Consider the following 12,594-nt stretch of genomic DNA (forward strand, 5'->3'; position numbering starts at 1 on the left):
AACACCCACCCAATCCCAAGTGAAAACAGCTGTAACCTGCCAGGCCAAACACCCAGCTAACCTCATATTTGGTCTCTACCCAACATATGTGCATACGTAGCTAATGCAGCGTCTGCGACAGGGCAAACGCAGGGAAGCTGGCAAAAGCAGAGCTGCATCCACCCTTCCTGACAGGTCCTGAGCATCAGCAACGAACTGCTCAGCAGTGAACTCCAAAATCAGAGTGCTTTTACTCAGTAGTCTTAAAAATTAGAGAAACTAAAAGCAGCGATACATATTTTTGTTTTTTCTAAAGTGTAAGTGAAGTTCTATCAAAACGGCAGTGATGGGAGGGTAGTAAAGCCAATTTACTGTGTTTATTTGTTCTGGAGTTACAGGTTCCAGGATGTCTTGTGAACTTCAATAAAGACTCAAAAGCATTTCCAAGTGTAGGGACTGATCCTGTTCCTTCCTTAAAATCAAAGAAACTACCACCATTAACATCAATTGGGATGCAGGCTACATTTCATATCGCCTCTTGTCCAGAAAAAAGAAGAAAAGACTAAGCTGGAAAAGAAAATGCTGAAGGAATTTGAAGAATTCAGAATACTGCTACATAAAAGATGGTCTGGCACACAGGATTAAATATTCGTGCTCTTGTAACTCCTGAATCTCACCTGAGTGAGAATTTGCTGAGCTGTCCCGTGGATTAACTTACTGCAGTACGAACTCCGAAGCAACCCAAACCAGAGACTGTCAGGTTACTCCGGTCACTGCCTTTGCTCCGTGGGAAAGGAGCTCCATCTAGCTTCCTCCTAACTGCAAAAGGGTCCCAGATTTAGACTCAAATGAACTAGCAGAGATGGCTGCCACGTCTAGAAGATTCTGGACACTAGAAAGTTCTGAGGTGCCTACTGGGGTGATAAGACACACCCAAAAAGAAGATCCTACAAGAAGTAACAAAAAAGCGTTTAGAGCACTTTATAACTTCGTTTATGTACCCAGATGCAATTTTATTTAGACAAATTGAAAATGAAGAGACATTTCAATGCAATTTGGATAAAACTGACTGGAAAGTGGAGAGAACGTATAATACTATGTGGTGAAAAAATGCAAATACAAATTTTCAGCCTCATTTACACCACATTTAGGAAGTTGTACCTTTCGGATGAGATAGCAAAATAAAGGAATCTGAGACAGTGAGAGAACAGGCCACCGCTGTCAGGGCCCTGAGGGCACCAAAAGGTCTTAATGGCCCTGACCAGCCCCAGCTGGGTGTCCCCACACACACCCTAGCCCATGACCCAGGAGCCCCATTTAAGCTCAGCCCTGGAGCCCCATTTAAGCTCAGCCCAGGGCCTGTAGGTGTGCCTGTCTCCAGCCCTGCCTCCTGGATGGACCTTCAACTTACGTCGTCGTAGGTAGCTTGTCTCCTGGATGGACCCTTGGTTAAGTAATGGCAGCCTTATTCTCCAGCCCTGTCTCTGGTCCTATCTCCTTTTGCTCCTGGCTGGGGTCCCTGTACAGACCCTGGGCCTGGTTCATTGCTTGCCTTGTCTGGGGCTGCTGAGGTACTTGCACAGCTTGGGGACACTTGAATTCTGTCTTCCAAAAGAGCTTAAACGTTTGAGGACTGAGTCTTGGTGATCCTCCGTCACATTTCTTGTAGCCTCAGACTGAGTTTCGAAAGTGGAACACTAGCGTCTTGTGATGCTTGAGGCCAGCTTCTCACTTGGATTAAAGCAGTCTGGTCCTCTAAATATCAAGCAGCAGTTGCCAACAATCTGCACCTCTAATTATAGATAGAAAGGATGATAGCATTGGCAAGCAGATTTTTTTTCCCGAAAAAATGAATGACTTAGTAAATTTGATGAAAAATGAGACCAAAGCAGTTCAGTGACAGATATCAGTGTTGGATTCAGAAATTACCAAAGCCTAGTTCATTCTTACAGTCTATGAGGAACAAGGAATGGGACAGGGAATATTTTGCACATAGAAGCATGTAAATTCTTTCCTAGATTTAAGCAGGACCTTTTCCATAGCCTGGGTGGCAACTGCTTTCATTCCAAGCAGCTAAAACACAGGCCACGGAGCAAGGTCTCAATGCAAACAGCAGCCTGACTTCAACCACAAGAAAATTTTAGACCTCTTTCAATATCCTACCTATTCCAACCGAGCCTTGTGAGTCATCTTCAGCACCAGTAAGAGTTAAAAGTAAAGAGTTAAAAACAAGGCTGACGTCGCTTCTAGCATTTGTGAAGGTTTTTGGTCTGGGTTTTTTTTTTAACTGCCATACTAATTAGAGGTGCTAAAAAGCTAACTTGCAGTAACTAACGCGGTGAGAAACAGCTTTCTGAGCTGGCCTGCTTAGTATTACTGCTCTTTACCCGCACTGCTTTCCTACAGTAACCAGGAGGGGGTTTCTGTGAATCACTGACACAGCTCCCTCAGTTTGCCACTCGCCGTATTTATCTGGAAGTAAGTAAAAGACAGCTTTGAGCGTCAGGAAGTAAAAACAGGATCAAAAGCAAACATGCACATTCTGCATTCTAAGTTTCCTAACTAAGCCAGGCAGTTTGAAAAGAAGGCAGGTCCCCAGAGCAGACCTCGCACCATACCTGCCCAAGGGCATGCTGAAGCAACGTGGGATGGCCAACAAAGCGAACATTATCAATCTTCAGTTCAAACTTTTTGCCACACATATCTGACTTGGTAGCCAAAATTGTTGCCAGGATGACATCCGAAAACCTTGAAGAGCAGAGACAGAAGTTATTACAATTTTCAAAAAGCATACCTCCAGAATATTCCTCCAAATACAGATACATTTAACTTGTGAGTTTTTAAAGTATTGTAAATTGTGTCTAAATTGCTGTACCTGGAGTACCACCAATTATGGAAAATTAAGAACCCCTTAATTACATCTCTCAGATCATCATAATTATAAAACAGGAAGCATTCACAACAAAGACTGCAGGGTCATGCTTATTTAATTACATGCTCAGCAAAATACATTGGAAAGATTAGATGCAGTTCGCTTAAATATAAAAACAGCTCGAGTTAGCAATCGCCTGGATTTAGCTGCAGATTAATGAACTTACTAAGCAACTACATATCGACACAGCCTGTCACTCAAGCACAACAGAGATCTTTAAGCCACCCAGTATGGCAGAGGGGAAGGCAAGAAAGAGCTGATTCAATTAGAAGAAACATACATCCAACGCTTGTCTGTCTTTTTCCAAATCTCATCAGTGAGATTCAAAGTTACTCACTTAACAGATCTCAACCTGTGGTCAACGGACCACCGGCACCCTTCCGAGAGCTGCCTGGCCTCACCTGGGCTTTCTCATTTGATAAACCAGACTGAGACAAATTCGTGACAGGGCAGGCCCTTCCCAACGCCAACCGTGGTGTTACTGGATTGCTCTGGATTGGTGGTGGGAAGAAGGCAGCTGCGCGACAGGAGGGCAAGTATCTACAAGGAGCCTGCCCTGTAAAACACAGCTACCGCTGCAAAAACGGGTAGGAATCCAGTGTGACAAGGGAGGAATTCTGCAACTGCTCTTTCTGATGGCCTTGCAACATTGGTCTGGTCTCTACAAACACTCGTTTTCCTCAGGGTGTCCCCTGAGACAGTGGAGCTCAAATCCAGAGGGAAGAGGACCTCAGTTAGCCGCTGGAGGGAACTTGTTCTAGAATAGGAGCAGTGCAAGGTTTGATACGAGCAAGTTCTTTCCTCATCTGATTTCTCGGAGGCTCCCATTTAACCAAGTGAATTTCAAACCAGTTTCTGATGAAACCAGTTTTTTAAGAATGAAAATGTTTATTTCATTTTCTTTATTTACATTCAGGGACGTGTGTCCCTGTCAGACCATCCCCCTCCACCACGCAGGTATCCCAGATAACCCAGTATCACTCAGAAAAAAGGGCAGGCATGGGTGTGTGCTGCGCTCACCTTATCTCTCGGCCACAAGTGAGCCCTCGATGCCCAGAGAAGGAATTAATGTACCATATTCGTGGTTCACGCTGAGTGAGTTATGGGGTACTACAGAAAGCAAGACAAATGCACACAGCCAGGTCTTTTGTGTACATCCATCTGCATATGACCCAAGGGGCATTTCTTTTATTAGACCTACATATACTGAAGATGCAGGACAACACGGGGGCTTTACGAGCTGTCAAAACCCCTGGTGTTTGTACAAACTGGTCATCCTGACCACAGCATGCTGCTTACGTTTGGCTTATGGAAAGGAGCAGCTCTGTACAAACTTCCAAATCCCCAACTGCTCTGCTCCAAACACAGCTAAAGGGCAAGCAGAGAAATGAGGAGACTAGCCAGAGGCTCCTGGGGCCAGTGAGCCCACGGTCCTCGGCCACCACACTGGACTGGGCTGCACAACACAGAGAGTTCATGAAGAAAGGGCATCCTCAAACAGATGCCGGACTGACACTCCTTGGAGATCACATTCAAAATAGGAAAAAAAGTCAGAGCAGTGAGCTTTTCCCCCTCTACTTGCCCCGCTCAGCTGTGTTCGTTAATGGGCTCATCACGGAGCCAGGAAGACTGTAATAGCAATGGATCCAAAACGGGCATATATTTTGGGGAGCGGAGGGAGAAGGAGGCAAATTAGAAAATGCCTACTTGCTGGTAAGAAATGCGTTACTCTTCCCTCCCTCAGCCTTGGCAAAGGATATCTTGGGAGCTGGAAAACTGATCATTATGATGACTTTCACCACTGTTAAGATTTGACTTTTACAAGGAGTTACACCAGCAGATCTTTTAACAGATCAATGTGGCGCTGAACCTAACTGTTCAGCAGTTCCCCAGGAGAGCTCATGACACCAACAGCCCTGTCTGCCCTGCCTTCTATGTGGCTCTGTGGGGAGGAGGAGATTAAAAGGTGGATTTTGTAAAGTCCTCAGTATCTTCTCACTAGCAGAGACTTCTCTTTCTGGGAGAGTACTGCAACTGCAGCCAGATGACACGCTCGGGAAAGATAACCCTGTGATGGGTTACACGGGTGCTACCTGGTGGGTGCAGACACCTGGTACCACCACAGGCTCCCCCAAGAGTGACCTAGACTCCAGCCCCATTCTCCTCGTCTAACAGCCTAGATTTATTGGGTTTGCTGGTTTGGGTTTTTTTCCCCGCAACGCTCTACATAATTTATACATTTCTTAGGCCTCAGGATCATATAGGGAGATTGAGGGACAGCAGATACGTTATTCCCATCGTTTCAACTCATCATCTCATCTTAGAAAATAACACTTTTCCTTATATATTTGAATACTGATTTTCTAATCTCTGGGGTGTAGTAAGATGACCTAAAAATACTGACTTCTCAGAACCCAAGAATTTGTTAGAAGCAGATTAGGTTTCACAGTTGGGCAGTAACAGTCCCTTCTTCTTTTATGAGATAAAAAGAAGAGCATTGTGATTTCCAGAGGGAAGCAAAACTCTCCTGTACTAAGGAATTCAGCAGGCAGAAACTAAATACAAAAAACAAAAAACAAAAGCTTTGTTTTGCCCAAAATATCCTACCACTCCTATCACGAGCTTAACGTAGCAGCAACAGCAGACAATCCAGCAGTACGATACAAACCACACTAGTGCAGATCGACTGCTGTCACCAGCATCTCCTCCGGAAACCCAGCTGAAACAACAATTGCTTTAGCTTTAGCACACGGAAAAGGAGGCAAAAAGAATCTCACAAATTCATGTTCTCCCCAAGAACGGATAATAACTTTTAATACGCCACAGGAATTCAAAGCAAGGTTTTTATAAAGAATTCTTCTTTGAAGTAGTTTAAAATGGGAGCTGATTATCTAGGTGAGCATCTTTATGTTAAGCAGGGACTAGAGACGCAGTTTAATACTTTTGGGGCCCTGGGTAGAGATAAGCACTTTTCCCTCCACACATTCAAAAAGGGGGTGTAATGCAGTCATCCAGTTTAGCTTAGTGGGGCACCAAGAACAAGCAACCAGAGCAGCTGCTCGAAACCAGGTCTCTGAAGAGCTCTCCATAATTACGGTGGGATTAAATAGTTTACTCACTGATCTGTACTTTTAAGTCATTGCTCATCAGAAAGCAATTTGGTTTAGGGCTCCTTGTTGGAAAAACTACAATGCCAAGGCTATACTTGTTGCATTCTCGGAGGATCACAGCTTTTCCCAATTCACAGAAGGGACAGTACCACACCCATTCTGGATACCCTACAGGAAGCACAGAAATGTTAGTAGGACCTTTGTAATTATCCTAGCACGAACCTTTAGCAATATGTTTCCTACAGACATTGTGATTTAGCATATAATTATCTCATCATTCGGTCTAAAACAGAAACCAGAAACAAAGCACAATTAAAAGGATGGTGAGAAAAGAAAGCCATTCTAGACAAAGGTGATTGTTTAGAACGTTTGGTCTTACCCCGAAACCAATTGCTCATCAGTTAGAAGACATTGGTCTCTGAAATGGGAACATGGCCATAAACACAAAACAAAAAAACACAAGAAAATAAACGAGGCAAGTACACAAAATACAAAAAAAAAAAAAAAAAAAAAAAAAAAAAAAAAAAAGAGATAATATTAAAAACTAGGATGAACTATTAAGGGTTAAACTCCTGTAAAGGAAATATAGCTATTGAGAAGAGTCAAAAGTTAACGGCAGGTGAATTCCTGCAGGCTTAGATTGACAACACAGAGAAAACAGGCTAAGGCATTTTAGTCCTTTCGCTAGCACTGGCTGCTGTAATGTCTTCCCACAATATGTTGCATTTATGGAGCTGTATTTACACCGTACTTTTTAAATCATGCTTACCTTAAGAGAAAATAGAAGAGGCTGCAGCCTGATTTAGAGCAGACTCTAAACTTCAGTTTCTTTTCTAGACTATTACTAGTGTTTTCACCAAGGAATATCCCGTGCAGCCCCAAATGACCCACAGCTCTTCACAATTGGTTCACAATACCCCCATGACTTAGAAAAAGAGGATGCCAACCACTTATTGTTGCATGCACAGCCAGGGTTCTGTAAAGGGCCTCGCACACAGAGCCGCCGCTGCTCCCCCCGGGGATCTAAACAATAGGTACAAGTCTGTCCAGAATCCAGCACAAGCATGAAGTCATTCTCCCTCTCTGTCTGCCCCAGGCAATAAGTAGAAACTTAGGAAGAGTAGGCTGAAGAAGTTTTCAAGGCTAAGAACCTGAAAACCTTCTTTGCAACAGGTGTATAGAGTGGCTCTGTTAACAGCTGTACTCGCTTTTATATCAGAGAAACAAATACCTATTTTCGTTTTAAGTCAACCGCTTTTTTTTCCAAATAACAAGGAGAAAAAGGACTGAAACAAATTTCCTAAACATACTGAAAAATGAATCTGATAAAAGCTTTATACTGTCCACTTTAGAAAGGGGAGACAAAATGAAAACCTCCAACAATTATTAAGCCAAAAGACAGCAGATTTCTACTGGTCATGTTGAAAAGGGAACCTAGAGCAAGCCCAAATGACAAACTGTACAAAGGGGGTGACATGACAGGAAGGGTGTTTAAAGGGGTGGATGGATGGATGCATGGGAAAGCACGGGCTTACAGAAAGGAAGCCTTTCAGAACAAATACAAGGAAGAACACTGGAGTCCAGTGAAAGGAGGACAGAGGATACAGAAATGTTATCACAGGAGAACTACTGTTTGTTAGAAAGGGACATTCAAGTCCTTGTTTGTCCGTAACTTGACTTTTTTTATAACAGAAGCATTTGGCCAATTAATTACATCAATGCTGTCGAACTTGCTAAACCTCCTTCAGTTAGTTATGCTACTAAAAAAATGCAAAGTCTGGTGTAACATATGTTACTATATGTGCATCTTCATTAGAATTTTTGCTTGCTGACTATACCACCTCCAGAAAAACTACAAAAACCATTTCAAACCAATTTAACAAAGCATTACCTTTCGGCTTCAAAAGGCTTCAAAATTGCCTCATGTTTTTTCAGGGGAAAAAGAAAAGGAAAAAAAAAAAAGAGACTGGCAGGCATCTCCATAAGCTGTGAGGGGTATGTATTACTGGTAAAGCACTCAAAAACTGAAGGATGTTTTTGAAGAGAGCAAATGATGAAAGGCTGAGAAGAAGCCAGCAAAGAGAGACACTTGACAGGCAATTTGTTTTGATAGTGACAGATTCTTCTGAATACCTTTTTGTTGCATGGCCATCATAAACACACCTCAACCACTTCTGCTGCTTGACTTGCTTTTAAACGGAAGAAAAATCTATATTCTGAAGACCCAAACACACAGCTCCATTGAGTTGAAATTAGCATAAGCAAATACACACCAGTAACCTAGAGGTAGGATTGTCATGAATAGGCTGCAATTGTCTATAAAAACCAAAAAGCATAACAATGACCAGGAAATTCGAGTCTGAAGGCTAAAAGAAATCCACTTATGCATACAAATATGCTATATGGAAACAGAGAGTTAAGGCACCTAAACTGACATCATTTTGTCCCTTCTGAGGCCGTAAAGAAATACATACAGCTCAACTGCTCCAGGAGACATCAGCTTAAAAGTAATTGATCTGGGTTCCAATAGCTTAGGAAAAAAGCAACACTGAACCTTATCTAGGATACAATTGGTGCTAGATTGCTAGTAAATTAAAGGTAGCCATCCAGTATAAAAAAAGGATGAATCCAACCCTCATAAGAACTATTGCAGCAACAAGATAAATCTGAAATAACCTTTGCTACTGAACATGAAAACATGGGAAAGACCCAACCCTTCAATATTATCCACCTTGCCATACACCATCAACTCAACCTAGCAGTCTGCCCGCTCCAAAGCCTCAATCTGTGCCACCAAAAACATCTACAGATGCTGCTGATATGCGGTGATTTAAAAGAATCTTTTTACCAACTCTTCCTTGAAGAAGCCTTCCAGAAATAATACAAAACCACTTAATAAATTACTTTCATCAAGGACAATTCCAATCAGAAAATCACCACCACCAGAAAACAGACTGGACTTCATGCTGATGAAATCTCTCATGGACTTCTGGGCTGAGTGTTTCAGGAAGAGAACTGCTGCACCACTGCGCTGCGGAAGAACGAACTTACGGGGGCAGAGCGGCTACTGGGGGAATGGCTCTCACAAAACCAGTCGCCCCATTCCTGGTCTCTCCAGCCTGATCTTTAATGGAACATACAAAACACATTCCAAACAGGAGCGAAAATTCATAACATTGGTGAGGGAAAAAAACCCCATGGGCTCAATGCCGATACTGATTTTACAGCATATGATAGTTAAACTCCTTCCTTTCCTAGTTTACAAATCGTATGCGTCTCGCTCTCTCCGAGACATCTGCACCTTTCTGCCTCCACTCTCCCCTTAGAATCTCTTCTACTGCAAGGCACCAACTTCACTACTCCTAAAATGGTCTGATACAAATCAAAGGTCTGAGAAACCTGTTGTACACAGTTTCGTAGATCCCTTTTTGTTTTGTGCTGGAAGAAGGGCCTGTACACCTAAAACGTGCGTATTTTTTCCACCTGTATCAGTAAGTCCAGTGAAAGGTATTAACTCTGCCAACAAACCTCCTCTTGTCTGATATAAATTAACAATACTCAGTATAGAAAGAGCATCAGTGATTTCTTCCACTAGCTGCTATCACTGAAGAGAAGGATACATTTAGCTGCTACATCAGTTGTATGGGATGCAGTGGACTTACAACACTGATTACAGTGGTATTGGGGAAAAGCTTTTCAATAAACAGACTGGAAACAAGCACAATTTTGAAAGAGACTTTGAATCTCTGAATGCAGATGCCCAGCCACGTAAGCAGCGCATGCAGTGTGCTGTACCTTGACATCTGGCCTCTAGCAGAACCAACACTTTCAGAGCAACATAAATGCTCCCCTTCTTCTATTTCCCTTTCATCCACATGGCAGCTACAGACCGACCCGCGGGAGATAATCTTAAGGGACTTCCTGCTAACAGACCTGTGTTCGTTGACACCTCAGCTTCATCTTCATAGATATAAGGCTTATAAACACTGACCTTACTAAGAGTCAGGTGCAGACACTGCGGCATGAATTTGTATGTATTGCTATATACAAAACCGTACAAGTGAAAACAACTTTTTTCTGAAGACCATCACTGCAGAGGGGGATTTCTGTCTTACTATTCTTTCATTCAGCGCTTCAAAACTGTGATACTTTGCACTTAGTGAGCTCAGTTGAGAGATCATAAATTCTTTTAAGCACTAAAAGCTTAATAACAAATACCTGACCAGGAGATTAAGCACTAACTGTCAAGCCCAGAGTTCTGGATACCACTACAATGAAATAATCTAAATCTTTGTTTAATGTAGGTTACGTGCCAGCACATTCAATCTACTTAAAACCAGTTTCAGGAAAATACTAGCAGTTTTCTCATCTGACCATAACTTGAAATGATAAAAGCTTTTCCTACATCACTTGTAGCAGCCACATACTGCATCACATAACTAATTCAGCACCACAGGCAACATCCAGCGAACGCAGCTCCACATTAAAGTACTTTGCTCAAAAATGCCAAAACGGCAGAGGCAACAAGAATCAGTACCAGGCAGAAAGCTGGTACCGTTCCAGCACCGTCTTAATCTATCTAGGGAAATACTAGAGCCAGGGTTTTGAACAGCAACCAACAAAATCCCTGAGATAACCAGCAAGAGTGTGCACAGAGCCTTCCTAACGTGCGTACTAGGTGCCGTCCACAGCACAGTCTGAAATGCCATTCACTAATTACCACACTTACAAAACCACGGCTTCCTCCCACTGGAGTCGTGCCCTGTACCGTACTGCGCTCACTGGAGACAGGACAGAATGCTGCATTTGAAGGTTTCAAAGATACCAAAAAAGGCAAGAGATACGAATGACCTCAAGCAAAATATGTTTTCATAAGATCCCAGTCCTAGAAAAACATATGAATTTGATGAAGTTTGCTGTCATGGGTGTTTTTAATTTCAGCTGAACCATTCTCAGTCATAAAGTTAAGAACGAGCTTACATTTTGTGAGGTTGGGATCTAAATTTCTTTTTTGGGGGCAAGTGATGAGTACTTCTTTTTTACTTTTATACGAGAGAAGAGCAGCAACTACCCCGTTTTATTAATATTGGAGATTAAAACACTTATCACAAAAAAGATCTGCAACTGAACTACGGGCCAACAGACAAAAAACCTTCTTCTTTCCCAGACTTGTCTCATATCTGATAGTGATAAATTTAGAACTGTGCAGCAGATTTCAAATCTTCTACAAAAACTAATTAGAGGGTCCTTTCATACGTACATGCATGCTGAACAACACACTCCCTATTTTCAGTGCGTTTGTTACCCACTGATTTCCTGTAATTGAAAAACTATCTTTAAGTCTCAGTATCCTTTTGAGCTACTACTTCACTCCACAGACACTCCACTCCACAAGGGCATCTATATGTGGAGAAACAAAATTAGTTATTCATTGCACAGCAATTCCATAGGACAATTACACGAGCTAGGGAAGAATGTGAATATCCAGTTGGAAGTAGGCAGGTAAAGAAAAGTGGAATTTTGCCAAAGTATTAATACTCCTAGCTTTGAAAGACTAATACTTTCTAACGAGCACAAAATACCTGACCTATACCTTGCCCAGAAAACAATAGATTCAGTAGCATTCCCTCATGAGAAATTCCTCATTACTAAGCACTAATTTGTTCATAACTTGGCATTAAAGCATTTTTTGGCAGGTCATCTTCTATACAGTCCGAGAGAATTTGCCTACTGAGCTAGCAGGCAAGAGAGCAAGAGGCGATCTCTCCTCTGTTTCAAACTCTTAGGCAAGGAGAAATGTTTTCTCCTACCTGGAGTCCCCATCTTGATCTTCTGTGGTGTCACCAGAGCTATTCACAGCGTATCGACTCCTTGGTTTATCTGAAACAAAGAATAAAGACAGCTTTTTCAAGGAACAATCTCCTTAAAGTGTTCATTAAAATAAGTGCATTAAGAGAATACTTGTGCATTAAGAGAATACCCGTCTGTGCCCTTTTTAAAATTATCTATAACCGAGATCTAAAAAAAGTAATATTAAAAGCAGAAAGCCTCTTCCGTTTAGGCAGAAGTACCAGATCTTGTTTTATCTATTCTCACTCAAAAACACATCAAAAAATAGGAGAAAGAGGTTTACATCTTCAGGGGATAAAGAGGAGAAAGCAAAAAATTCACAATTTTTCTCTCAAGTGCCAGGTAACAGTTTGCAGTTCAAGAGAGTGTGGAAAATAAAATTCTGACCAACGCATTTCCCTCATTATTGCTCAGGTTTCAGGACAATGATAATGCTTCAGAAGCTCCTCCTGCAGTCACAGGTATCGAAATCCTTTACCAACAAAAAGCAGGAAGGGGGTCGGAGGGAAGCAGCCAGCCAAAATAACCCACGTTTTTAGATTTTATCTATAAAAACAAAAAGGGTTTGAAGACGATTCTCTCTTGGTAAGAAGTGACCCACAACCTAAGCAGGGGTGTCAAACCTCTCACGATATACGGCAGTTAGGAAGCGACCCAAGTCAAACAGCCTCGTCGCTCTGCAGCACCTTTAGGCCACGCACCAAGACACTCGCCCGCGAGGCC

General features: G+C 42.3%; 1 protein-coding gene across 3 annotated transcripts in view; it reads right to left on the reverse strand.

Moving 5' to 3' along the window:
* NPRL3 (nitrogen permease regulator-like 3 (S. cerevisiae)) overlaps positions 1–11,893 on the reverse strand; it is a 43,858-nt gene extending 31,965 nt beyond the window's left edge. For 2 of the 3 annotated variants that reach the window (XM_009573403.1, XM_009573402.1), the window contains exons 1-2: positions 11,832–11,893; positions 2,598–2,727 (exon numbers count right to left, since the gene is read on the reverse strand). In XM_009573403.1, coding sequence (XP_009571698.1) covers positions 2,598–2,681 — 84 coding nt within the window. In that variant the 5' untranslated portion in view covers positions 2,682–2,727; positions 11,832–11,893. Of the gene's footprint in view, positions 1–2,597; positions 2,728–6,400; positions 6,440–11,831 lie in introns of all 3 variants that reach the window. The other variant, XM_009573401.1, reaches the window with a different exon arrangement.
* Between the last annotated feature and the right edge of the window lie 701 nt (positions 11,894–12,594).

The sequence above is a fragment of the Fulmarus glacialis genome, unplaced genomic scaffold (assembly GCF_000690835.1).
Source record: "Fulmarus glacialis isolate BGI_N327 unplaced genomic scaffold, ASM69083v1 scaffold14412, whole genome shotgun sequence".
Lineage (NCBI taxonomy): Eukaryota > Metazoa > Chordata > Aves > Procellariiformes > Procellariidae > Fulmarus > Fulmarus glacialis.